General features: G+C 48.9%; 2 protein-coding genes across 2 annotated transcripts; both read right to left on the reverse strand.

Annotated features, from left to right (window-relative positions):
- Positions 1-3,431: 3,431 nt before the first annotated feature.
- LOC147601954 (transmembrane protein 209-like) lies at positions 3,432-7,700 on the reverse strand. Its single transcript, XM_086744199.1, has 9 exons — positions 7,434-7,700; positions 7,012-7,152; positions 6,168-6,264; positions 5,632-5,757; positions 5,080-5,177; positions 4,476-4,590; positions 4,287-4,384; positions 3,602-3,675; positions 3,432-3,515 (listed from the first exon to the last, which is right to left on the reverse strand). Exons 1-9 carry the CDS (start codon positions 7,611-7,613, stop codon positions 3,461-3,463), a joined length of 984 nt encoding a protein of 327 aa, XP_086600325.1. The 5' UTR covers positions 7,614-7,700; the 3' UTR covers positions 3,432-3,460.
- A 5,779-nt stretch (positions 7,701-13,479) lies between these two features.
- LOC147601955 (transmembrane protein 209-like) lies at positions 13,480-21,766 on the reverse strand. The gene is made up of 15 exons (XM_086744187.1): positions 21,635-21,766; positions 21,053-21,197; positions 20,879-20,937; positions 20,007-20,138; positions 19,174-19,325; positions 18,687-18,891; positions 18,385-18,560; positions 17,570-17,641; positions 16,416-16,512; positions 15,976-16,101; positions 15,579-15,676; positions 14,788-14,902; positions 14,599-14,696; positions 13,923-13,996; positions 13,480-13,822 (listed from the first exon to the last, which is right to left on the reverse strand). Exons 2-15 carry the CDS (start codon positions 21,187-21,189, stop codon positions 13,768-13,770), a joined length of 1,596 nt encoding a protein of 531 aa, XP_086600313.1. The 5' UTR covers positions 21,190-21,197; positions 21,635-21,766; the 3' UTR covers positions 13,480-13,767.
- Positions 21,767-23,376: the final 1,610 nt, after the last annotated feature.

Raw genomic sequence — 23,376 nt, forward strand, 5'->3', positions numbered from 1 at the left:
CGGGCCAGCTCGGTGTCCTGGGCGCCGATGCTGTGGTGCAGAGACACGGGTTGCTGTGTTTTTGCTGAGCTCTCTTTACAGCTAAATTACTTGATTACCCATGGCAATGTCCAACAGGCTGCGTGTTGCCAAGGCCAACAGATATACAAGAGTTCTGCTGTTTATCCGGGACATGCAGGCTGTTTCTCAATTTTTTCCCAGTCTCCTGGAGTGACTGGAGATTAATCCCACCCAACGTTCCCCAAATGCCACAGACCAACAGGAGCTGAGGGCACTCCGGCCTTCCCCGCATGGCAGCCAAAGGACTGAACAGGCAGAAAAGTGTCAACTTGAGAGATCAAAATGAGAGTTCTGCTGCTAAAATGATACCAGCCACGTCTCCAAATGGTGATCTGCATCCTGAAATCCCTACTCATTCCTTATCCAGGGCATTCCCAAGGTGTCTTGTGGATTAGGAACCTGGAAATAATCCATTACTTATAGAAATAACAGTTCTCTCCCCAGTAATCCTGTCAGCCCCTGTCACAGGCCCTCTCTCCCAAGCTCACACACGCTGTCAGAATTAGCAATCTATCTTTTCCCCTAGATATTAAGGAAGAAATGCTTATGCCTTGTTGTAACTGACAGCATCTGTAGGATGTCATTTTTCAGAAACAGATCCTCTAGAAGGCCCAAGATAAAAGATTATGTTGTGACGAAAGGGAGAGCAATTCAAGAGGTAAAGACGAGTTTTGTAAGCTTATGCCTGGGGCTTGAAAAAGCCGTTTAGAAGACGCCTGGGACCCCGTGAGAGAGCAGCGGGCGATGCAGAGCATGAGCGGAGAGGGCAGAGGGGACAAGTGGGGCAGCCGCAGCGCAAGGAAAGCTCAGTCCAGCACGAGTCATCTCCCGTTCCCCCTCCTCCCCTTTCCTACTGAGTTGCCCAACACTTATTTAGAGAGGATGGGAGACAAGGGGGACGGTGGGCTCAGGCCAGACGTGATCTGTGGGTGTGGCAAGGACAGGGGCTGCCTCTTCTTTCCTGTGATAGGAGAGACTGCTACCCTGTGTCACCGGCTTTAAACTGGAAGGGGGTAGGTTCAGATTAGATATAAGGAAGTGTTGTGGTTTAGACCTAGCCACCACACGGTTCCTTGCTCTCCCACCGGGAGATGGGGGAGGGAACCTGGAAGAAAGCAAAAGTCATGTGTTGAGATGAAGACAGTTTAGTAGAACAGCAAAGGAAACTTACACTAATAGCAAAATACGGGGATAATAAAATATACAAAATGAACAATGTGCAATTTCTCACCACCCAGCATCCCACAGTGATCATGGAAAGGACACTGAGCAGCAAGCAAAGCGGGGAGAAAGAGAGAGATGCTGCCCCGGCCAACCCCCACTTATCTGCTGAGCGTGATGTTTATGGCATGGAAGACTCTCTGTGCCCACTCTGGGTCGACTGTTCTGGTTATATCCCTCCCAGCTTCCTGCACCTGCACATTGGGGAAACCTGGGAAGGTGGACAGTGGCCTTGGTCTCTTCAGCAACAGCTCATTACATCAGTGTGTTTATCAGCGTCCTTCACATGCCAAATCCCATACGAAATCCACTACACATTGACTACTGAGAGGAACATTAGCTCCATCCCAGCCGAAACCAGGACGAGTGTGTTCCTGCAGTAATTCCGGTAGAAGTCAAATCCCACCTGTAGCTTATGGCCTTTAACATTTTGCAGAGAACTGAGAGACTGTCCACATCACCTGCTGTGGACTGAATCTTTGCAAACAGGCCATCTTGGTGGCCTCCTCTGGACTGGACTCCTTCCAGCTGGTCCATGTCCTTCTTCTGTTGGGGGCTCCAGAGCTGGATGCAGTGCTGCAGGTGGGGTCTGATGAGAGCGAAACAGAAGGGCAGAATCACCTCCCTTGATGCACAGGCCATTCTCTGTGGATGCAGCCCAGGATGTGGTTGGTGTTCTGGGCTGCAAGTGCTCTTTGCTGGCTCATGTTGAGCTTCTCATCCACCCGTAGCCCCACTAGTCCTTCTCGTCAGGGCTGCTCTCAATCCATTCTCTGTCCAAGCCCTGTTTGTGCCTGGCAGTGCCCCGACCCCTGTGCAGGACCTTGCACTTGGCCTGGTTGAACTCCATGAGGTTTGCATGAGCCCATCACTCCAGCCTGTCAAGGTCCCTCTGCATGGCATCCCTTCCCTCCAGCGTGTCGACCGCACCACGCAGCTGGCTGTTGTTGGCGAGCTTGCTGAGAGTGCACTCCATCCACTGTCCATGTCGCCGACAAAGATCTTAAACGGCGTCGGTCCCAGTACCGACCCCTGAGGAAGGCCAGTTGTCACCAGTCTCCACTTGGACGTGGAGCCATTGACTGCGACTCCTTGAGTGCGGCCATCCAGCCAATTCCTTACCCTGCACAGAAACCGGAGTGTGTGGGAATGACGGGGTGCGGTGTATCGGGGTGCATGTGGACCAAGGTGTGCGGTGTATTGGGGCACGCAGAGATACAGGGTGTACGGGGCTGGGGAATGCAGGAACTGAGGTGCGTAGCGTTTTGTGGTGCACAGGGTGCTGGGTGCGCGATGTGTCGGTGTGAACAGGGATCGGGGTGCACAGGAACCAGTGTGCGCAGTGCAACAGAGTGTGCCAGGACTGGCGTGCTCAGGAATTTGGGGTGCGCAGGGATCCAGGGTTCATGGTGTTACATGGCACACAGGGCGCTGCGCTGGGAGCAGGGTGCACGGTGTGTCAGGGTGCAGAGGGACCAGGGTGGATGGCAGCTGGGGCACAGGAGAATCTGGGGTACACAGGGAGCAGGGTGCATGGTTTATTGGGGTTCACAGGAACTGGTGGCCATGGGGAGCAGGGTGCTGGTGATTGGGCCGCACAGGGGCCTGAGCCGCCTGGGGAGGAAGCTGTGCAGGATCTTGGGGGTGTGTGGGGACCCAGGGATCCCGGGGCTGCAATGCCCAGTGCCCCCAGGGGTGCCCTGCAGGACGGGCTTTTCTGGAGAAAGCCCCAATTTTTGGTCAAAGAAGAAGAAGTCTGCATTTGGAGAGCCTGTAGGGTGAAAGGTACCTGGGACAGCCCTGCTCTACCCTCAGGATGCAAGGCTCGGGGCAAAGCCCAGCTAAACCTGGTTCTGGAACATGTCCTTGGCACATCGCTGCATTCGGCGAGGCCGAAGCACAAGACAAAGCCAAACAAGTGTTTGATAAAACAAATTCATTTCATACAGGAACCAAATGAAGCATTTTGTTGCCAGTCCCCAGGAAAATCCTATCAGTAAACTTCTTTTAAATATCTAAGAGTCACTATCAAAAAAACCAGTTGATGAGAGCCTTAAAACTAAACGAAAAAGCAGAGGCAGGGTAACGCTGTGGTTGTACTGAAGGCACCCGGTACTTCTGCTCTATCTTCCCATGTGATGACTCGATGCCACTCTGAACCGTCATCCCGCTGGAGCTGTTAGTCTCCAAAAATCCGCAGAACATTGACTCCTGATAAACCAAGATTTACACGCCTGCAGAACCAAAAGTTATCATCATGAAGGGCAACTAATAAAAATCTACCAATTCCACGCTTCAGCATTTTAACACGGGTACTCACCCCAGCATCCCGCATTCTTTTGTCTTTACGATGCGCAGAAACATAAGCACGGTGCGTAACATGTTGTTTCTGCCCTGAATCGACAGGAAAAGAGAAGAACTTGTAAATCGAGTCAGTGACGAGCAGTCACGGCAATATTTCAGGTAGAATAAGCGACCATAGCGAATGACAACTGGGTAAACAGCAGGAAAAGAGCAAATGTGGGTTTTGGCTGGATTATCATCTCCAAACAGTTTAAGTGCGGGAGCTTTTCAGGAAGCAGAGATCCAGCAACCACCGGGGATCACTATAAAATGAGAATTCACAGGAGAATGTCACTGTTTTGAGACTGGAAGCTTCTCCCCAGGATTCCTACGGACAAGCACCGGGCTTGCATGCCTTAAGAGGTGACACCGCACGTCAGGGGTAACATGACTTGTTATTTTAAATTAAATTGTCAGAAGGTAAACCAGAAGCTACTACCTAGCTGATGCAGCTTAAATAGCTACTCCAGCTGTTCTGTAGGATCAGGCCAAGTACCAGGCTGTGGTCAAAGACCAAGCTCACGTTTACTTCCTGCACTGAGCCAGCCTACGTGTAAGCAGTCAATAAATGTGGCTAGTTCCTAAGAAGAAAAATGGAATCCCTGACTGAGACCTGCCAAGGATTTCCTAGCAGCAGGAGAACACCACCAACACCACCGTACCTCGGGCAGGTTGTAGACGTGGCCCTGGTAGATCAGCTGGTAGTGGGGTGGATTGATGCTGCTCTGGTAGATGCAAAACAGGTTTTCATTGGAGATGTCTGCGAATGGGAAGTTTAAGAGGTGACGGGGCTCTCAAGCGTGCTGATGTGATGCAAGAGGCAAAGAGCAGCTAAATGTGAGCACCGGTACCTGGTTGATGGGGTGTTTGGATGAAGTGCTGGGAAGTGAAGATTTTGCTGTTGGAACACTTGGGGTGAGGTCGCAGCTTGCAGTCGAGGTAGGTGCTGAACAAGTGCATAATGATCTGGGCAAAGAAAACCAAATCTCACTTTAGCGTCCTTCAAAATACAGCAGCTTTCTTGCCTTCATCTCAGGCATCAGTTACAGTATTTGATAGTCTGTGGTGACAACGTTGACTTCACCCCTCTGAGTTTAGGAGCCCAAGGCAGCTTAATGCTTAAAGCAGAGATTGGCACGGCCCAGGCACGCCACTGGGGACAAGGCAAGTTTATTTCTTGCAGGAAGTGAAACAGTGTCAGTCACAACACCATAAACTGATCTCAGTTCACGCACAAGCAACTTTATCCTGGCATCTTGCAGAATTTGGCAACGCCCAAGCCCATTTGCATTATTCCCCATGGAATCTCACCAGCTAGAACAGGATGATCTGAGCAAGCGATGCAAACAGGATTTCACCATGTTCCTCAAAAGACTTACTGGCTACCCCTCCAAAATCTACACTGAAAGGGAACTGGTTTTAAGCTGTCGTATCAGGATGTCTTTGGAAACTTACAGAGGAGTCGGTGGGCAAGCTGCTGTCCCACCTGCGGCCTTTGAAATCCCCTCCTCTGTTCCATTGGAATGAACTGAGGTATCGTTCCTGAGAAAGCGCTGAAAGTAACAAGATTGATTCAGTTCTTTGGAGTTGAAAGTGTCTGAAAGCGGTATTTTGTGCTACATTCAGGGGCTTCATACATGTTTCCAGACTACAAAGAAGAAGTCGTTCAGCTGGTGAAATGCTTGTAGAGATAACAATACGGGGAGGTAAATTGGTGGGACGTCTTTTCTTTGCAGTTATTGAGGAGATGAAATCCAGCACTTTACACCCAAAGCGTGCAGCAGGAAAATGAGAAATAAAACTTTTAAAAATCAAGTTACATGCGAGTCCCGCACTATTCTATCGCTATAAAAAGATAAATTTGTGAAGAAATATTTCTCCAGCTTAAAAGCAGCTCCATCCTTGCCGTGACTTTTCAAACATCTCCACTGAAGGAATGTCTGATGCCGCGAACACTCGCCTGTGCTAATGGAAGTGTTTTAAAGCCAGTCTGGTGACACCGTGTACCTTTGATCCTTTGAACCAAATACGTCTGGTTTGGTGTAAGATCCAGATATCGCACTATAGTCTTCAGGGTTGGAAAGAGCTGAGCTTTAAAGAGTGCCGCCTCCTTTAGAGTCCTGATGCTGGCCACTGCAACGCAAGAAAAGGCAGTACATCAGCTACGACCAGCCCAGAACTCCAAACAGCCTCCCTTCGCAGGCCTTGCTGCAAAGAAGAGCTCTCCTTTTTGGTGCACCCCTTGAAGTCCTAGAAACATTTAACAGGTGACGCTACCCCAAACACTCCTTTCAGTTCCCATAGTAGCAGACGTCTGCTTTATAAAAGACAAGCATCAGTGTGACTTCATGAATGCTTCCAGAAGTCTCGTGAAGAACCTTTCCAGCATAATGAAATGCACAACACGGAGCAAAGACCACAGCAATACAGAGCAGAAACAGCACAGTGACACTGAACAGATCTAATTTATACAACACCTGTCCAAGGCCCCAGCTCTGGAGCAGCCCTCCTTCAACCACCCCAAAGCTACTGCCTCGTCCTACCTCCGATCTGCAGTTCTGGAGCCCCCATTCTTCTCAGCCGGCTGTTCACAGACTCGATCTCTTGGACAAGTGGCACCAGAATAGTCTCACTAATCCACTAGGAATGAAAAAGGTGAAACTTCAAGAGGTCAGAAGCAACAAAGATGTTAAAAAGCCCCAACCCTTAGCTTCCCTCCTACGAATCATCACCCTTACAATCACAAAGAAACTTAACAACAGAAACACTGAAGCCAGCCAAGGAGGAAAGGAATTACATTAGAATATCAAGACAGGCAGAGTTTACATGACTCTTTAATACCTTCTAAAAGGCCAGGGACTTCAATGGCAAGGAGTCAGGAAAACAAATCCCAAGGAAGTGTCAGGTAAAGCTTTTCCAGACAACAAGGAGAGGGGTATTATGAAGCGCAGCCCTCCAGCCATAAAGATCATTTCTGCTGTGATGGGTCCACTCCCTCTCACATTTGTCTGGGGAGATCAAGGAGCTGACAAACCCTGCGTGTGGGATTCGTACGTGACAGGATTTGGGAGCCGAAGCAAGCTGGCCCTAGGTTTAGGATCAGATGCGCAGGAATCTGGTATGGATCTCGTGCTCCTTTCTACTTTTCATCAATCTTAGTGCTTAAAAAAAAAAAAACCCAACACAAAACCACCCATTCAGAGGTGGATGAACTCCTCTCTTACAAGCATGCTGCGTTTGTATCTCCTTCTGCCAGCCCACCCCAGTCCTCAAACAGACGCGGCAATCCTGCCCACCTCCTTTGGCACAGAGGGGACACGGAGGTGCTTTTCCACGTGGGCTGTGCCTGTTCTGAAAAAGCAGGCAGTGCTTAGAGACAAGACTTACGTTTCTGAACTTAATGGTCCAGGAATCCAGTTGATTAAAGATCTGTTGGTTCATTGTTACATCATTTAACCAGCTGCTTCCCACTGCTCCAGTGCTGGTGTGGTATGGTGATCCATTGAGAGAGAAGCTGGAGCTGGAAACCTTGGGTGAATAAAATCAAACAATTGTATTTTTTTTCCTGCTTTCTTTTTACATTTTAGTTTCTTATTTTTGCTTTGTTCTGAAACAAACTGACCACTGTAATAGAAATTAAGTGCCACCCGGGAAAATGGCCAAATCCCAATACGACAAATTTACATCTACTTTGCAAAAGGAGCAAACACACAAACACACAACTTGCCGCTGCCTGCTGCTCACCTTCAGTGGCACACGGCACCAACCAAGGACCAAACTGTACCCTTGGGAGTTGGCTCGGTCGTTACCTTGTTGTAGCTGCTCCAGGGTGAGTAGGTTGCAGATCTGCCGTAAGAGGACGGGTTGTAACTCAGCACGTTTTGACCCTGGATCGGAGTAGAAGGAGTCGAAGAAGGGGCTTCCTTGGCTGCCCGCTCATGTGGTGGAATTATTTGTACCGCTGCAAGAAGGAAAAACAGAATTAGCATTGTGGACGCAGCAGCCCCAAACTCTCCTCCCCTCTCTAAACGCACAACAAATCGGTTCCACAATGCTATATCAAGGCAATTTTATGAAGATGCTGGAAGGGACAGTAGAGAAATCTGGCCTCTGCAGAACTCAGCACTGACTGGAAAAAACGAGAAGACTGAGACACATGACCACAACTCAGTACAAATACTACAGTTTCAGACTTCTGTTACATGTTCCCGGGCACCATGCATAAGCCGGGGGCTTCTCTAAGCTGTTACATCAGCTGCTCTACCTCCCCAGCTTTTGCGTCTTTGGCGCACTGAATGCCTTAATTTATCTGGGCAAAGAAACATACAGCATTACTCCTGTCTGCTTCCCCTTTTCTAGGGGCAGACCGGCAGTGTGTAATACCATTGTGCTGGCATTTTGCTTTTGGTTTATTGACCTTGTCAGGTTCTGCCGTATTTTAAAACTTTACTTTGATATTCGAGAGCTTTCTGAGCGACGGGTAACTGAGTTTACAGCTCATGTCATCGAGGTAATTCAGAACTCACTTCACTAAAGAATCGTGCCGTTGAGAAATTCACCGTCCCGAAACACCAACAAAAAAGAACAAGAGAAAATAGAGATTGTCAGAGATATTTCTTACACCCACCTGCATTCTGCAACCCCAGCAGGATCCACTGGTGAGGAGTTAGGACCAAGCTCGTGGGTGCCACTGTGCATATGAAGTAATTCCAGAAATCACACACGGCATTCAGGCTGAAGAGACATCCAAGGGCGAATTCCAGAAGCACCAGAGAAGTTTTTAGCAGAACTTGAGCATGTGGAATGAGAAAAGTAGATTATTTGCAGAAGCAAGCATATGCCCATCATAAATATGTCATTCTTGGTGCTATCAGGAAGTAGCAGTTCAAGATTTCTTCACCTTTTAATACAAGGACTACTGGAGATAATTTTCTGTGCTACGTTCAGATTAATTTATAGGACTCACATTGATTTTTTTCTTGAAAATGAAGGTTATTTTGATAAAAAGATAGAAACTACTGCAATGAAGTTTCATAGTATTTCTCAAACTTCATCTGACGTCAAATCACCTGCCCCTCATCTCATGATTTTTCTCTCCTTCCTGCTTCACCCTCTACTGGTATTTGATACAGCCAGGTTCGAGTCTACTCATCCAAAACAAACTTCAGTTATGGTGAATGCCATCCACAGCCACAGCACAACACAGGAGTCAGATGTGCAGTGCTGGCCAAAGCCTTACTGCAGACATGACACGGATTTAAGGCATCACACAAGTTCTTCGTGCCCTTTCAGGATATATCTAAGAAAGCTGTTAACGCTCCTTACCTCTCACTAAAAAGTGAAAATGCCAAGGTCTGAGGGAAATAACAGCAAGTAGAACAAGGTTTTGCTTTCAGTATTCAAATAATGGCTGTCTTCAAAAATACCCAAAAACTGACAAGCGACTGAAGAAAAGAACCCTGAAAATTAATGTAAATGCTGCAGCGACTCACCGAGATACCAGGGTGATGGGAGTGTGGTGTCACAATACCAGCTTATGACTTTTCCAGTCCTGAAAAGAAAACCAAGAAGTTCTTGCTTTGCAGCAGTTCTGTCCCTCGCGACATACGAAGGAGGATGCTTTGCTTGTTTGAATCAGATGTAACAATTAACATACATTTCCGTAAATATCAGGCCGGCCACACCCACGTTGACGAGTCCCCAGCCAAAGACCACCTTCCGGGCTGCCATCTCCTTCCTCCTCTGGATGGCCCTGTCGATGAGGGAAGTCGCCTCACCCTGGTCTGGAGTCACTATCCGTGCTAACAAAGACAGAGAAATGACAAAATCTGTCAACTTGGATACAGGAAGACTCTCAGTCAGCACAAGATTAAAGAAAAGAAGCAATAATCCAAACCAAACTATGTAAACAGACTTTGTCTTGAGCCAGAACCATGTTCAGCGTATTAAAAGAAAAAAACCCAACAGATTCTTTAGCAGTAAAAAGAGGTAACATTTCTTCGATGGACTCTCCAGTCAGCACTGTCAGCTCATGACTGAAGAACAGCTTGTGTTTTCTCCAGTGAGGTGCAAAGGAGAGGACGGAGACAGATTCCAACCTCGTTTTTGAAAACTAACGTCCTTGAGAAGCCAGAGGCAAAGCTCCTGCCTTCTCCAAGCAAAGGAAGCCAGAGCAAGGACAGGGCACTGCAATAAAAGTGAGATCTGGTCCCTTTCTACTGGCTGTCAGTCGCAGTACCTGGCGCAGGGTGAGGGCCAGGGGCCGTGCTGGGACACACGGTTCCGTCAGGGCGGGCAGAGGCACCCCTTTGTCCAGCCGGGGAGGACGCAGAGCAGAGCGCTCCCCGCACACAGGCGTCAGGAGCCCTTGGCGCTGCAAATGCCAGAGGCTCTGCGCCTGCCAGAGCACTGCCCCAGCCCCTGCGCCTGTGCATCATAAGGGGAGGCGGGGCCTGTTGCTATGGGGACAGCGGGGGCGCTTGCGCCACAGCCACTGGGCGGGAGCCGTGTTTTGGCGGGAAGGGGCGAGCGGCAGGGCGGCCATGTTGGCCCAGCCTTGGAAGGTGTGGAAATGGCGGAGGGCGTGTCGGGCCAGCTCGGTGTCCTGGGCGCCGTTGCTGTGGTGCAGAGACACAGGTTGCTGTGTTTTTGCTGAGCTGTCTTTACAGCTAAATTACTTGATTACCCATGGTAATGTCCAACAGGCTGCGTGTTGCCAAGGCCAACAGATATAAAAGAGTTCTGCTGTTTATCCGGGACGTGCAGGCTGTTTCTCAATTTTTTCCCAGTCTCCTGGAGTGACTGGAGATGAATCCCACCCAACGTTCCCCAAATGCCACAGACCAACAGGAGCTGAGGGCACTCCGGCCTTCCCCGCATGGCAGCCAAAGGACTGAACAGGCAGAAAAGTGTCAACTTGAGAGATCAAAATGAGAGTTCTGCTGCTAAAATGATACCAGTAACGTCTCCAAATGGTGATCTGCATCCTGAAATCCTCACTCATTCCTTATCCAGGGCATTCCCAAGGTGTCTTGTGGATTAGGAACCTGGAAATAATCCATTACTTATAGAAATAACAGTTCTCTCCCCAGTAATCCTGTCAGCCCCTATCCCAGAGCCGCTCTCCCAAGCTCACACACGCTGTCAGAATTAGCAATCTATCTTTTCCCCTAGATATTAAGGAAGTAATGCTTATGCCTTGTTGTAACTGACAACATCTGTAGGATGTCATTTTTCAGAAACAGATCCTCTAGAAGGCCCAAGATAAAAGATTATGTTGTGACGAAAGGGAGAGCAATTCAAGAGGTAAAGACGAGTTTTGTAAGCTTATGCCTGGGGCTTGAAAAAGCCGTTTAGAAGACGCCTGGGACCCCATGAGAGAGCAGCAGGCGATGCAGAGCATGAGCGGAGAGGGCAGAGGGGACAAGTGGGGCAGCCGCAGCGCAAGGAAAGCTCAGTCCAGCACGAGTCATCTCCCGTTCCCTCTCCTCCCCTTTCCTACTGAGTTGCCCAACACTTATTTAGAGAGGATGGGAGACAAGGGGGACGGTGGGCTCAGGCCAGACGTGATCTGTGGGTGTGGCAAGGACAGGGGCTGCCTCTTCTTTCCTGTGATAGGAGAGACTGCTACCCTGTATCAACGGCTTTAAACTGGAAGGGGGTAGGTTCAGATTAGATATAAGGAAGTGTTGTGGTTTAGACCTAGCCACCACACGGTTCCTTGCTCTCCCTCCGGGAGATGGGGGAGGGAACCTGGAAGAAAGCAAAAGTCATGTGTTGAGATGAAGACAGTTTAGTAGAACAGCAAAGGAAACTTACACTAATAGCAAAAGATGGGGATAATAAAATATACAAAATGAACAATGTGCAATTTTTCACCACCCAGCATCCCACACTGATCACGGAAATGACGCTGAGCAGCAGGGAAAGCGGGGAGAAAGTGAGAGATGCTGCCCCGGCCAACCCCCACTTATCTGCTGAGCGTGATGTTTATGGCATGGAAGACTCTCTGTGCCCACTCTGGGTCGACTGTTCTGGTTATATCCCTCCCAGCTTCCTGCACCTGCACATTGGGGAAACCTGGGAAGGTGGACAGTGGCCTTGGTCTCTTCAGCAACAGCTCATTACATCAGTGTGTTTATCAGCGTCCTTCACATGCCAAATCCCATACGAAATCCACTACACATTGACTACTGAGAGGAACATTAGCTCCATCCCAGCCCAAACCAGGACGAGTGTGTTCCTGCAGTAATTCCGGTAGAAGTCAAATCCCGCCTGTAGCTTATGGCCTTTAACATTTTGCAGAGAACTGAGAGACTGTCCACACCACCTGCTGTGGACTGAATCTTTGCAAACAGGCCATCTTGGTGGCCTCCTCTGGACTGGACTCCTTCCACCTGGTCCATGTCCTTCTTCTGTTGGGGGCTCCAGAGCTGGATGCAGTGCTGCAGGTGGGGTCTGATGAGAGCGAAACAGAAGGGGAGAATCACCTCCCTTGATGCACAGGCCATTCTCTGTGGATGCAGCCCAGGATGTGGTTGGTGTTCTGGGCTGCAAGTGTTCTTTGCTGGATCATGTTGAGCTTCTCATCCACCCGTAGCCCCACTAGTCCTTCTCATCAGGGCTGCTCTCAATCCATTCTCTGTCCAAGCCCTGTTTGTGCCTGGCAGTGCCCCGACCCCTGTGCAGGACCTTGCACTTGGCCTGGTTGAACTCCATGAGGTCTGCATGAGCCCATCGCTCCAGCCTGTCAAGGTCCCTCTGGATGGCATCCCTTCCCTCCAGCGTGTCGACCGCACCACGCAGCTGGCTGTTGTTGGCGAGCTTGCTGAGAGTGCACTCCATCCACTGTCCATGTCGCCGACAAAGATCTTAAACGGCGTCGGTCCCAGTACCGACCCCTGAGGAAGGCCAGTTGTCACCAGTCTCCACTTGGACGTGGAGCCATTGACTGCGACTCCTTGAGTGCGGCCATCCAGCCAATTCCTTACCCTGCACAGGAACCGGAGTGTGTGGGAATGACGGGGTGCGGTGTATCGGGGTGCATGGAGACCATGGTGCGTAGTGTATCGGGGTGCATGGAGACCAGGGTGCGTGGTGTATCGGGGCATGCAGAGTTACAGGTTGTACTGGGCTGTAGAACGCGGGAACTGAGGTGCGCGGTGTTTTGTGGTGCACGGAGAGCTGTGTCCGCAATGTGTCAGCGTAAACAGGATCGGGGTGCACAGGAACCATGGTGTGCAGTGCGTCAGAGTGTGCCTGGACTGGGGTGCTCAGGAATTTGGGGTGCGCAGGGATCCAGGGTTCATGGTGTTCCAGGGCACACAGGGCGCTGCGCTGGGAGCAGGGTGCACGGTGTGTCAGGGTGCAGAGGGACCTGGGTGGATTGCAGCTGGGGCAAAGGAGAATCTGGGGTACGCAGCGAGCAGGGTGCACGGTGTATTGGGGTACACAGGGAGCAGGGTGCACGATTTATTGGGGTTCACAGGAACTGGGGTCCATGGGGAGCAGGGTGCTGGGGATTGGGGCGCACAGGCACCTGAGCCGCCTGGGGAGGAAGCTGTGCAGGCTCCTGGGGGTGTGTGGGGACCCAGGGATCCCGGGGCTGCAATGCCCAGTGCCCCCAGGGGTACCCTGCAGGATGGGCTTTTCTGAAGAAACCCCCAGTTTCTGGTCAAAGATGAAAATGTCTGCATTTGGAGAGTCTTTAGGGGTGAAAGGTAGCTGGGACGTCCCCGCTCTGCCCTCAGGGTGCAAGGCTCGGTCTAAAGCCCAGCTAAACCTGGTTCTGGATCATGTCCTTGGCACATCGCTGCATTCAGCGAGGCTGAACCACAAGAAAAAGCCAAACAAGAATTTGGTAAAACAAATTCATTTAATACGGGAACCAAATGAAGCATTTTGTTACCAGTCCCCACAAAAATCCTATCAGTAAACTTATATTAAATATCTAAGGGTCACTATCAAAAAAAAAGCTGACGAGAGCCTTAAAAATAAGTGAAAAAGCAGAGGCAGGGTAACGCTGTGGTTGTACTGAAGGCACCCGGTACTTCTGCTCTATCTTCCCATGTGATGACTCGATGCCACTCAGTTCGTCTCGCCAGAGGAGCATCCTCCCTCTGAACCGTCATCCCGCTGGAGCTGTTAGTCTCCCAAAATCCACAGAACATTGACTCCCGATGAACCAAAATTTACGGGCCTGCAAAACCAAAAGTTATCATCATGAAGGGCAAGGAAATAAAAAGTTTAAACCAAAAGCTAACAATTCCACACTTCAGCATTTTAACAGGGGTACTCACCCCAGCATCCCGCATTCTTTTGTCTTTACGATGCACAGAAACATAAGCACGGTGTGGAACATGTTGTTTCTGCCCTGAATCGACAGGAAAAGAGAAGAACTTGTAAATCGAGTCAGTGACGAGCAGTCACGGCAATATTTCAGGTAGAATAAGCGACCATAGCGAATGACAACTGGGTAAACAGCAGGAAAAGACCAAATGTGGGTTTTGGCTGGATTATCATCTCCAAACAGTTTAAGTGCGGGAGCTTTTCAGGAAGCAGAGATCCAGCAACCACTGGGGATCACTATAAAATGAGAATTCACAGGAGAATGTCCCTGTTTTGAGACTGGAAGCTTCTCCCCAGGATTCCTACGGACAAGCACCGGGCTTGCATGCCTTAAGAGGTGACACCGCACGTCAGGGGTAACATGACTTGTTATTTTAAATTAAATTGTCAGAAGATAAAGCAGAAGCTACTACCTAGCTGATGCAGCTTAAATAGCTACTCCAGCTGTTCTGTAGGATCAGGCCAAGTACCAGGCTGTGGTCAAAGACCAAGCTCACGTTTACTTCCTGCACTGAGCCAGCCTACGTGTAAGCAGTCAATAAATGTGGCTAGTTCCTAAGAAGAAAAATGGAATCCCTGACTGAGACCTGCCAAGGATTTCCTAGCAGCAGGAGAACACCACGGTACCTCGGGCAGGCTGTAGACGTGGCCCTGGTAGATCAGCTGGTAGTGGGGTGGATTGATGCTGCTCTGGTAGATGCAAAACAGGTTTCCGTTGGAAATGTCTGCGAATGGGAAGTTTAAGAGGTGACGGGGCTCTCAAGCGTGCTGATGTGATGCAAGAGGCAAAGAGCAGCTAAATGTGAGCACCGGTACCTGGTTGATGGGGTGTTTGGATGAAGTGCTGGGAAGTGAAGGTTTTGCCGTCGGGATACTTGGGGTGAGGTGGCAGCCTGGAGTCGAGGTAAGTGCAGAAGACGTGCATAATGATCTGGGCAAAGAAAACCAAATCTCACTTTAGCGTCCTTCAAAATACAGCAGCTTTCTTGCCTTCATCTCAGGCATCAGTTACAGTATTTGATAGTCTGTGGTGACAACGTTGACTTCACCCCTCTGAGTTTAGGAGCCCAAGGCAGCTTAATGCTTAAAGCAGAGATTGCCACGGCCCAGGCACGCCACTGGGGCAAGGCAGGTTTATTTCTTGCAGGAGTAGGTTAGTCCTGCCACTCCGTCTGCAGTTTTCCCCTCTGTCCCATACAGCAAAGGAAAATGAGAGCGAGGGGAAAGGATTTCCTTGCATTAAAAATTGTTAGGTGAAGGCAGAGATTCGGCTCTTTAAAAAAAGTAGCGAGAGAACTGCCCCAACAAGACCCCCGCCTGTCCGGCTGCTCCCCGTCGTTAAGGCACAGATGATGCAGAGGTGTCTAAGTAAGAGCCCCGCCTAAGACTAAGATATACAATTGCCTTTTTGTGATTTAGGCAACACCCAAGCCCGTTTGCATTATTCCCCATGGAATCTCACTGACTAGAACGAGATGATCTGAGCAAGCGATGCAAACAGGATTTCACCACGTTCCTCAAAAGTCTTCCTGGCTACCCCTCCACAAACCTATGCTGAAAGGCAACGCGCTTTAAGCCCTCGTATCAAGATGTCTTTGGAAACTTACGGAGGAGTCGGTGGGCAAGTCGGTGTCCCACTTGCAGCCTTGGAAATCCCCTCCTCTGTTCCACCGGAACGAACTCATGCATCCACCCTGAGAAAGCTCTGAAAGCAACAAGATTTATTCAGGACCTGGGGGCTGAACGCGTATGAACGCAGTATTTTATGCTAGATTCAGGGGCTTCATCCATGTTTGCAGTCTGCAAAGTAGAAGTTGTTCAGCTAACGAAATGCTTGTAAAGATAACGCGATGGCGAGGTAAGTTGACAGGACAACTTTTCTTTGTAGTTAATGAGGAGGTGAAATCCAGCGCTTTGCACCCGTAGCGTGCAGGAGGAACATGAGAAATAAAGCTTTTGAAAATCATTCCCAAAGTGACATCCATGTCCTGCAGCATTCCATACCTTTGATCCTTTCAACCAAATACTCTTGGTCTGGTGTAAGATCCAAATACTGCACTAGAGCGTTCAGGGTTGGCAAGAGTGGAGCATTAAGGAGCGCCAGCTCCTCCAGAGTGTCGGTGCTGGCCTCTGCAACACAAGAAAAGGCAGTACCTCAGCTACGACCAGCCCAGAACTCCAAACAGCCTCCCTTCCCAGGGAAAAGGACGTTTATGAATTTTATACGAGACAAGCATCAGTGTGACTTCATGATTGTTTCCAGAAGTCTGATGAAGAACCTTTCCAGCATAACGAAATGCACAACACGGAGCAAAGACCACAGCAATACAGAGCAGAAACAGCACAGTGACACTGAACAGATCTAATTTATACAACACCTGTCCAAGGCCCCAGCTCTGGAGCAGCCCTCCTTCAACCACCCCAAAGCTACTGCCTCGTCCTACCTCCGATCTGCAGTTCTGGAGCCCCCATTCTTCTCAGCCGGCTGTTCACAGACTCGATCTCTTGGACAAGTGGCACCAGAATGGTCTCACTAATCCACTAGGAATGAAAAAGGTGAAACTTCAAGAGGTCAGAAGCAACAAAGATGTTAAAAAGCCCCAACCCTTAGCTTCCCTCCTACGAATCATCACCCTTACAATCACAAAGAAACTTAACAACAGAAACACTGAAGCTAGCCAAGGAGGAAAATAATTACATTAGAATATAAGGATAGGCAGAGTTTAAATGACTCTTTAATACCTTCTAAAAGGCCAGGGACTTCAATGGCAAGGAGTCAGGAAAACAAATCCCAAGGAAGTGTCAGGTAAAGCTTTTCCAGACAACAAGGAGAGGGGTATTATGAAGCGCAGCGCTCCAGCCATAAAGATCATTTCTGCTGTGATGGGTCCACTCCCTCTCACATTTGTCTGGGGAGATCAAGGAGCTGACAAACCCTGCGTGTGGGATTCGTACGTGACAGGATTTGGGAGCCGAAGCAAGCTGGCCCTAGGTTTAGGATCAGATGCACAGGAATCTGGTATGGATCTCGTGCTCATTTCTACTTTTCATCAATCTTAGTGCTTAAAAAAAAAAAAACCAACACAAAACCACAAGCAAAACTCCATACTTGTGAGATGCTATGACTGAAGGGGCAATTCCAAGTGAGGTTTACTCATTATTTTGCCAGTGCGTGCAATTAAGTCACCTCTCCTCTAGCAATTCCTATTGCTAAGATCAAGGTTTCTCTTTTGGCTTTTCGTTATGCTGCTGGGGACTGTCAGAAAAAATCCCCCTTTGGGTTGGGATATTCCATGCTTTGAGCCCAGGAGAAAGGGTTTGCAATACTGCAGAAACATCCATTGAGCAATCTGAGTTACAGCAAGGAAAACCACCTCTCCTCGTACCCGAGACGCTTTGGTTTCCCATTCAGAGGTGGATGAACCCCTCTCTTACAAGCATGCTGCGTTTGTATCTCCTTCTGCCAGCCCACCCCAGTCCTCAAACAGACACGGCAATCCTGCCCACCTCCTTTGGCACAGAGGGGACACAGAGGTGCTTTTCCACGTGGGCTGTGCCTGTTCTGAAAAAGCAGGCAGTGCTTAGAGACAAGACTTACGTTTCTGAACTTAGCGGTCCAGGAATCCAGTTGATCAAGGAGCTGGCTGTTCAGTGTCACCCGTGTCCCAACCTGGGGAAAGGTTTATTAAGTACATAGAAGAACTGAGCAGAACACCAGAAGAGTTTCAAGATGTAAGACATGTTCAGATACTGACTACAGCACAGAATTCAAATCCTGTTTTTCCCAAATTTCTTCTCCGTCTGCTGGCTGTATCATGTGAGCGCTACAGCAGCTTCACACACAACGTTCCCTCTCCCTATTGATGGTACAATCGTCTTGCGTGAGCCTAAATTCTGTTTTAAAAGCTCTCTGCTCTGCTGGGATAAAACTTGTCAGAATTGTAGGATTGGTTTAAGAAGTATTTGAATGGGAAGCTTCATTAGGTTAAGGCAGGAAATGAAGAAAATGGCTCTAATTCAGTTGAAACCACAGCAATTGTGTTCCTTCGCGTCAGACTTCTTTCAGACACAAGCAGAAAGGCGGTGCTGTATATCCTTCAGCTGTTCCAGCTGTTCCAGCTGTTCCAGCTGTTCCTTCCATCTGGGTTAAACACAGATCAGTCTCAACGGAATTTTTCTACCACAAGTGAATTCTATCTAGTGTGAGTCTTGCTCTCCAAGGAAGAAGTCATTTCCCAACAGCAATTCAGAATTTGAAAAGCCCATTTACAGTGAAGCTGCATGAAGATGGTTAAATGCTAGAGCATTTCTCCCTCCAGCATTTCTGATACAGCTCAAATCCAAAGCTTTGCACAAAGCTGCGTATTTCAGAGGCCTGTTTCTCCCTTTGGACAACCTTGCTGCTGAATTTACCTCTTCTGCAGCCTCTTTGGAGCTCGGATCCGCTTCGTCCTCGTGCGCTGACGGAGCCTGGGACCTGCAAGCCAGCTGATACTGGAACGTTCTCAGTATCTGGGCGTAGCCTGCTGTGGACCCGCAGTAGTTGTCAGAAGTTTGGCTGCCGAAAGGAGAGCTGGAATCTGAACCCCCTGAAAGGAATAGTTCATGAAACAGTCACGTACAATGGTTGCCAACTAATTCTGGAAGCCACTCCCAGATGAAACCAACACCTTCTCCTTGCCAAGCTTGTCCAATCAAAACAGTTTGTTTAGTACCTAGTTGAACTCTGTGCTGTTTCTTTTCTTCATTTCGGAGGAAGGTGTTCAGTGTGTTGATGTCTGTTATATAGTCTTCTTGACGAGCAGGAGAACTGTACATTGTGGGCAAAGAGCGGTAACGAGACCCTAACCCACTGCTTCCCACTGCTCCAGTGCTGGTGGGGTATGGTGATCCACTGGGAGAGAAGCTGGAGCTGGAAACCTTGGGCAAATAAAATCAAACAATTGTCTATTTTTTTTTCTGCTTTCTTTTTCATTTTAGTTTCTTATTTTTACTTTGTTCTGAAACTAACTGACCACTGTAATAGAAATGAAGTGCCACCCGGGAAAATGGCCAAATCCCAATACAACAATTTTATATCTACTTTGCAAAAGGAGCAAACACACAAACACACAACTTGCCGCTGCCTGCTGCTCACCTTCAGTGGCACACGGCACCAACCAAGGACCAAACTGTACCCTTGGGAGTTGGCTCGGTCGTTACCTTGTTGTAGCTGCTCCAGGGTGAGTAGGTTGCAGATTTGCCGTAAGAGGACGGGTTGTAACTCAGCACGCTTTGACCCTGGATCGGAGTAGAAGGAGTCGAAGAGGTGGCTTCCTTGGCTGCCCGCTCATGTGGTGGAATTATTTGTACCGCTGCAAGAAGGAAAAACAGAATTAGCATTGTGGACGCAGCAGCCCCAAACTCTCCTCCCCTCTCTAAACGCACAACAAATCGGTTCCACAACGCTACCTTAAGGCAAATTTATGAAGATGCTAGAAGGGACAGTAGAACAAATCTTGCTTTTGGTTTATTGACCTTGTCAGGTTCTGGCATATTTTAAAAGTGCTTTGATGTTTGAGAGCTTTCTGAGCGACGGCTCTCCGGGCTGTCATTTTCAGACTTCACATGGAGGTCTGCCTGTCCATCTAATTTGGTTCTCGATACCCAGCGTGATCTTGGTTGGATATCAAAACTAAATATAAACATGCACTCTCTCCCTTCCTCCCAGTCCTATGTAAAGCTCACAAATTCTTTGTCCAGCCTCACAATACTTGAGTTTCTCACTGTCCTTCAGCAGCTGCCATCATCCTCTGCTTTTTCACCGCGTGTGTTTGTTTCCCCACCAGGTCACCCCAAAAACACTCATCACATTACCACTTGCTGGTGGGAATTTTAACACGCTGCAGGTAACTGAGCTTACAGCTCATGTCATCCAGGTAATTCAGAACTCACTTCACTAAAGAATCCTGCCATTCAGAAAGAAACCATCCCCAAACAACAACAAAAAAGAACAAGTGAAAATAGAGATTGTCAGAGATATTTCTTACACCCACCTGCATTCTGCAACCCCAGCAGGATCCGCTGGCGAGCAGTCAGGACCAAGCTCGTGGGTGCCACTGTGTATATGAAGTACCTCCAGAAATCAAACAAGGCATTCAGGCTGAAGAGACAGCCAAGGGCGAATTCTACAAGAAGCAGAGAAGTTTTTAGCAGAGCTTGAGCATGTGGAATGAGAAAAGTAGATTATTTGCAGAAGCAAGCATATGCCCATCAAAAATGGTCATTTTAGTGCTATCAGAAGTTCCAAATTGGGCATGTGTCTAAGACTTCTTCACCTTTTTATGCAAGAACCACTGGAGATAGATTTCCTTGCTATGTTCAGGATTATTTATAGCAGTCACATTGAATTTTTTAAATGGGAAGATTATTTTCCTAAAAGGATAGAAACTATTGCAATGAAGTTTCCCAACATTTCTCAAACATCATCTGCCATCAAATCTCGTCTGCACCTCATCTCATGATTTTTCTCTCCCTCTTGCTTCACCCTCTACTGGTATTTGATACAGCCAGGTTCGAGTCTACTCATCCAAAACAAACTTCAGTTATGGTGAATGCCATCCACAGCCACAGCACAACACAGGAGTCAGATGTGCAGTGCTGGCCACAGCCTTACTGCAGACATGACACAGATTTAACGCATCTCACAAGTTCTCATGCCCTTACAGGATATATCTAAGAAAGCTGTTAACGCTCCTTACCTCTCACTAAAAAGCAGGAAATGCCAAGTTGCAAAGGAGATAATGGAAAGCAAACACAGTTTTGCTTTAAATAAAGGCTGGCTTAAGAATTGCCTCTCCAGCAGTTAACTCATAAGCAAATAAAAAAATGAAGCCTGAAAATTAATGTAAACGCAGCAGCGACTCACCGAGATACCAGAGTGACCAGTGTGTGATGTCATAATAAGAGCTTATAACCTCTCCAGTCCTGAAAAGAAAACCAAGAAGTTCTTGCTTTGCAGCAGTTCTGTCCCTGGAAATATTTTGGGACGTACAAAGGAGACTGCTTTGCTTCTTTGAATCAGATGTAACAATTAACATACATTTCCGTAAATATCATGCCGGCAACAGCCAGGTTGACGAGTCCCCAGGCCCAGACCACCTTCCGGGCTGCCATCTCCTTCCTCCTCTGGATGGCCCTGTCGATGAGGGAAGTCGCCTCACCCTGGTCTGGAGTCATTATCCGTGCTAACAAAGACAGAGAAATGGCAAAATCTGTCAACTTGGATACAGGAAGACTCTCAGTCAGCACAAGGTTAAAGAAAAGAAGCAATACTCCCAACCAAACTATGTAAACGGACTTTGCCTTAAGCCGGAACCATGTTCACCTTTTTTTTTTTTTTTTAATTCAGGTTCTTTTTGGCAGTAAAAAGAGGTAATATTTCTTCGATGGACTCTCTGGTCAGCACTGTCAGCTCATGACTGAAGAACAGCTTGTGTTTTCTCCAGTGAGGTGCAAAGGAGAGGACGGAGACAGATTCCAACCTCGTTTTTGAAAACTAACGTCCTTGAGAAGCCAGAGGCAAAGCTCCTGCCTTCTCCAAGCAAAGGAAGCCAGAGCAAGGACAGGGCACTGCAATAAAAGTGAGATCTGGTCCCTTTCTACTGGCTGTCAGTCCCAGTACCTGGCGCAGGGTGAGGGCCAGGGGCCGTGCTGGGACACACGGTTCCGTCAGGGCGGGCAGAGGCACCCCTTTGTCCAGCCGGGGAGGACGCAGAGCAGAGCGCTCCCCGCACACAGGCGTCAGGAGCCCTTGGCGCTGCAACTGCCAGAGGCTCTGCGCCTGCCAGAGCACTGCCCCAGCCCCTGCGCCTGTGCATCATAAGGGGAGGCGGGGCCTGTTGCCATGGGGACAGCGGGGGCGCTTGCGCCACAGCCACTGGGCGGGAGCCGTGTTTTGGCGGGAAGGGGCGAGCGGCAGGGCGGCCATGTTGGCCCAGCCTTGGAAGGTGTGGAAATGGCGGAGGGCGTGTCGGGCCAGCTCGGTGTCCTGGGCGCCGTTGCTGTGGTGCAGAGACACAGGTTGCTGTGTTTTTGCTGAGCTCTCTTTACAGCTAAATTACTTGATTACCCATGGTAATGTCCAACAGGCTGCGTGTTGCCAAGGCCAACAGATATAAAAGAGTTCTGCTGTTTATCCGGGACATGCAGGCTGTTTCTCAATTTTTTCCCACTCTGCTCGTCTGAGAGGAGATGAATGCCACCCAATGTTCCCCAAATGCCACAGACCAACAGGAGCTGAGGGCACTCCGGCCTTCCCCTCATGGCAGCCAAAGGACTGAACAGGCAGAAAAGTGTCAACTTGAGAGATCAAAATGAGAGTTCTGCTGCTAAAATGATACCAGCCACGTCTCCAAATGGTGATCTGCATCCTGAAATCCCCACTCATTCCTTATCCAGGGCATTCCCAAGGTGTCTTGTGGATTAGGAACCTGGAAATAAACCATTACTTATAGAAATAACAGTTCTCTCCCCAGTAATCCAATCAGTCCCTGTCCCAGAGCCGCTCTCCCAAGCTCACACACGCTGTCAGAATTAGCAATCTATCTTTTCCCCTAGATATTAAGGAAGTAATGCTTATGCCTTGTTGTAACTGACAACATCTGTAGGATGTCATTTTTCAGAAACAGATCCTCTAGAAGGCCCAAGATAAAAGATTATGTTGTGACGAAAGGGAGAGCAATTCAAGAGGTAAAGACGAGTTTTGTAAGCTTATGCCTGGGGCTTGAAAAAGCCGTTTAGAAGACGCCTGGGACCCCATGAGAGAGCAGCAGGCGATGCAGAGCATGAGCGGAGAGGGCAGAGGGGACAAGTGGGGCAGCCGCAGCGCAAGGAAAGCTCAGTCCAGCACGAGTCATCTCCCGTTCCCTCTCCTCCCCTTTCCTACTGAGTTGCCCAACACTTATTTAGAGAGGATGGGAGACAAGGGGGACGGTGGGCTCAGGCCAGACGTGATCTGTGGGTGTGGCAAGGACAGGGGCTGCCTCTTCTTTCTTGTGATAGGAGGGACTGCTACCCTGTATCACCGGCTTTAAACTGGAAGGGGGTAGGTTCAGATTAGATATAAGGAAGTGTTGTGGTTTAGACCTAGCCACCACACGGTGGCTTGCTCCCCCTCCGGGAGATGGGGGAGAGAATGTAGAGGAAAGCAAAAGTCATGTGTTGAGATGAAGACAGTTTAGTAGAATAGCAAAGGAAACTTACACTAATAGCAAAATATGGGGATACTAAAATATACAAAATGAACGATGTGCAATTTCTCACCACCCAATGTCCCGCAGTGATCATGGAAATGACGCTGAGCAGCAGGGAAAGGGGGGAGAAAGAGAGAGATGCTGCCCCGGCCAACCCCCACTTATCTGCTGA

This window comes from Chlamydotis macqueenii, chromosome 1 (assembly GCF_036417535.1).
Source record: "Chlamydotis macqueenii isolate bChlMac1 chromosome 1, bChlMac1.mat, whole genome shotgun sequence".
Classification (NCBI taxonomy): Eukaryota; Metazoa; Chordata; class Aves; order Otidiformes; family Otididae; genus Chlamydotis; species Chlamydotis macqueenii.

Excerpts from the sequence above, each read along its gene's own strand:
- LOC147601955 (XM_086744187.1), bottom strand. The coding sequence starts at position 21,189 with ATGACTCCAGACCAGGGTGAGGCGACTTCCCTCATCGACAGGGCCATC. Across the intron at positions 19,326-20,006 it reads GCTGGGGTTGCAGAATGCAG|CGGTACAAATAATTCCACCA; the intron begins GTGGGTGTAAGA and ends TCCTTCTTGCAG. Across the intron at positions 17,642-18,384 it reads CCAAAGAGGCTGCAGAAGAG|GTTGGGACACGGGTGACACT; the intron begins GTAAATTCAGCA and ends ACCTTTCCCCAG.
- LOC147601954 (XM_086744199.1), bottom strand. The coding sequence starts at position 7,613 with ATGCTAATTCTGTTTTTCCTTCTTGCAGCGGTACAAATAATTCCACCA. Across the intron at positions 5,178-5,631 it reads TTTGGTTCAAAGGATCAAAG|CGCTTTCTCAGGAACGATAC; the intron begins GTACACGGTGTC and ends TGTTACTTTCAG. Across the intron at positions 3,676-4,286 it reads ACGTCTACAACCTGCCCGAG|GGCAGAAACAACATGTTACG; the intron begins GTACGGTGGTGT and ends CTGTCGATTCAG.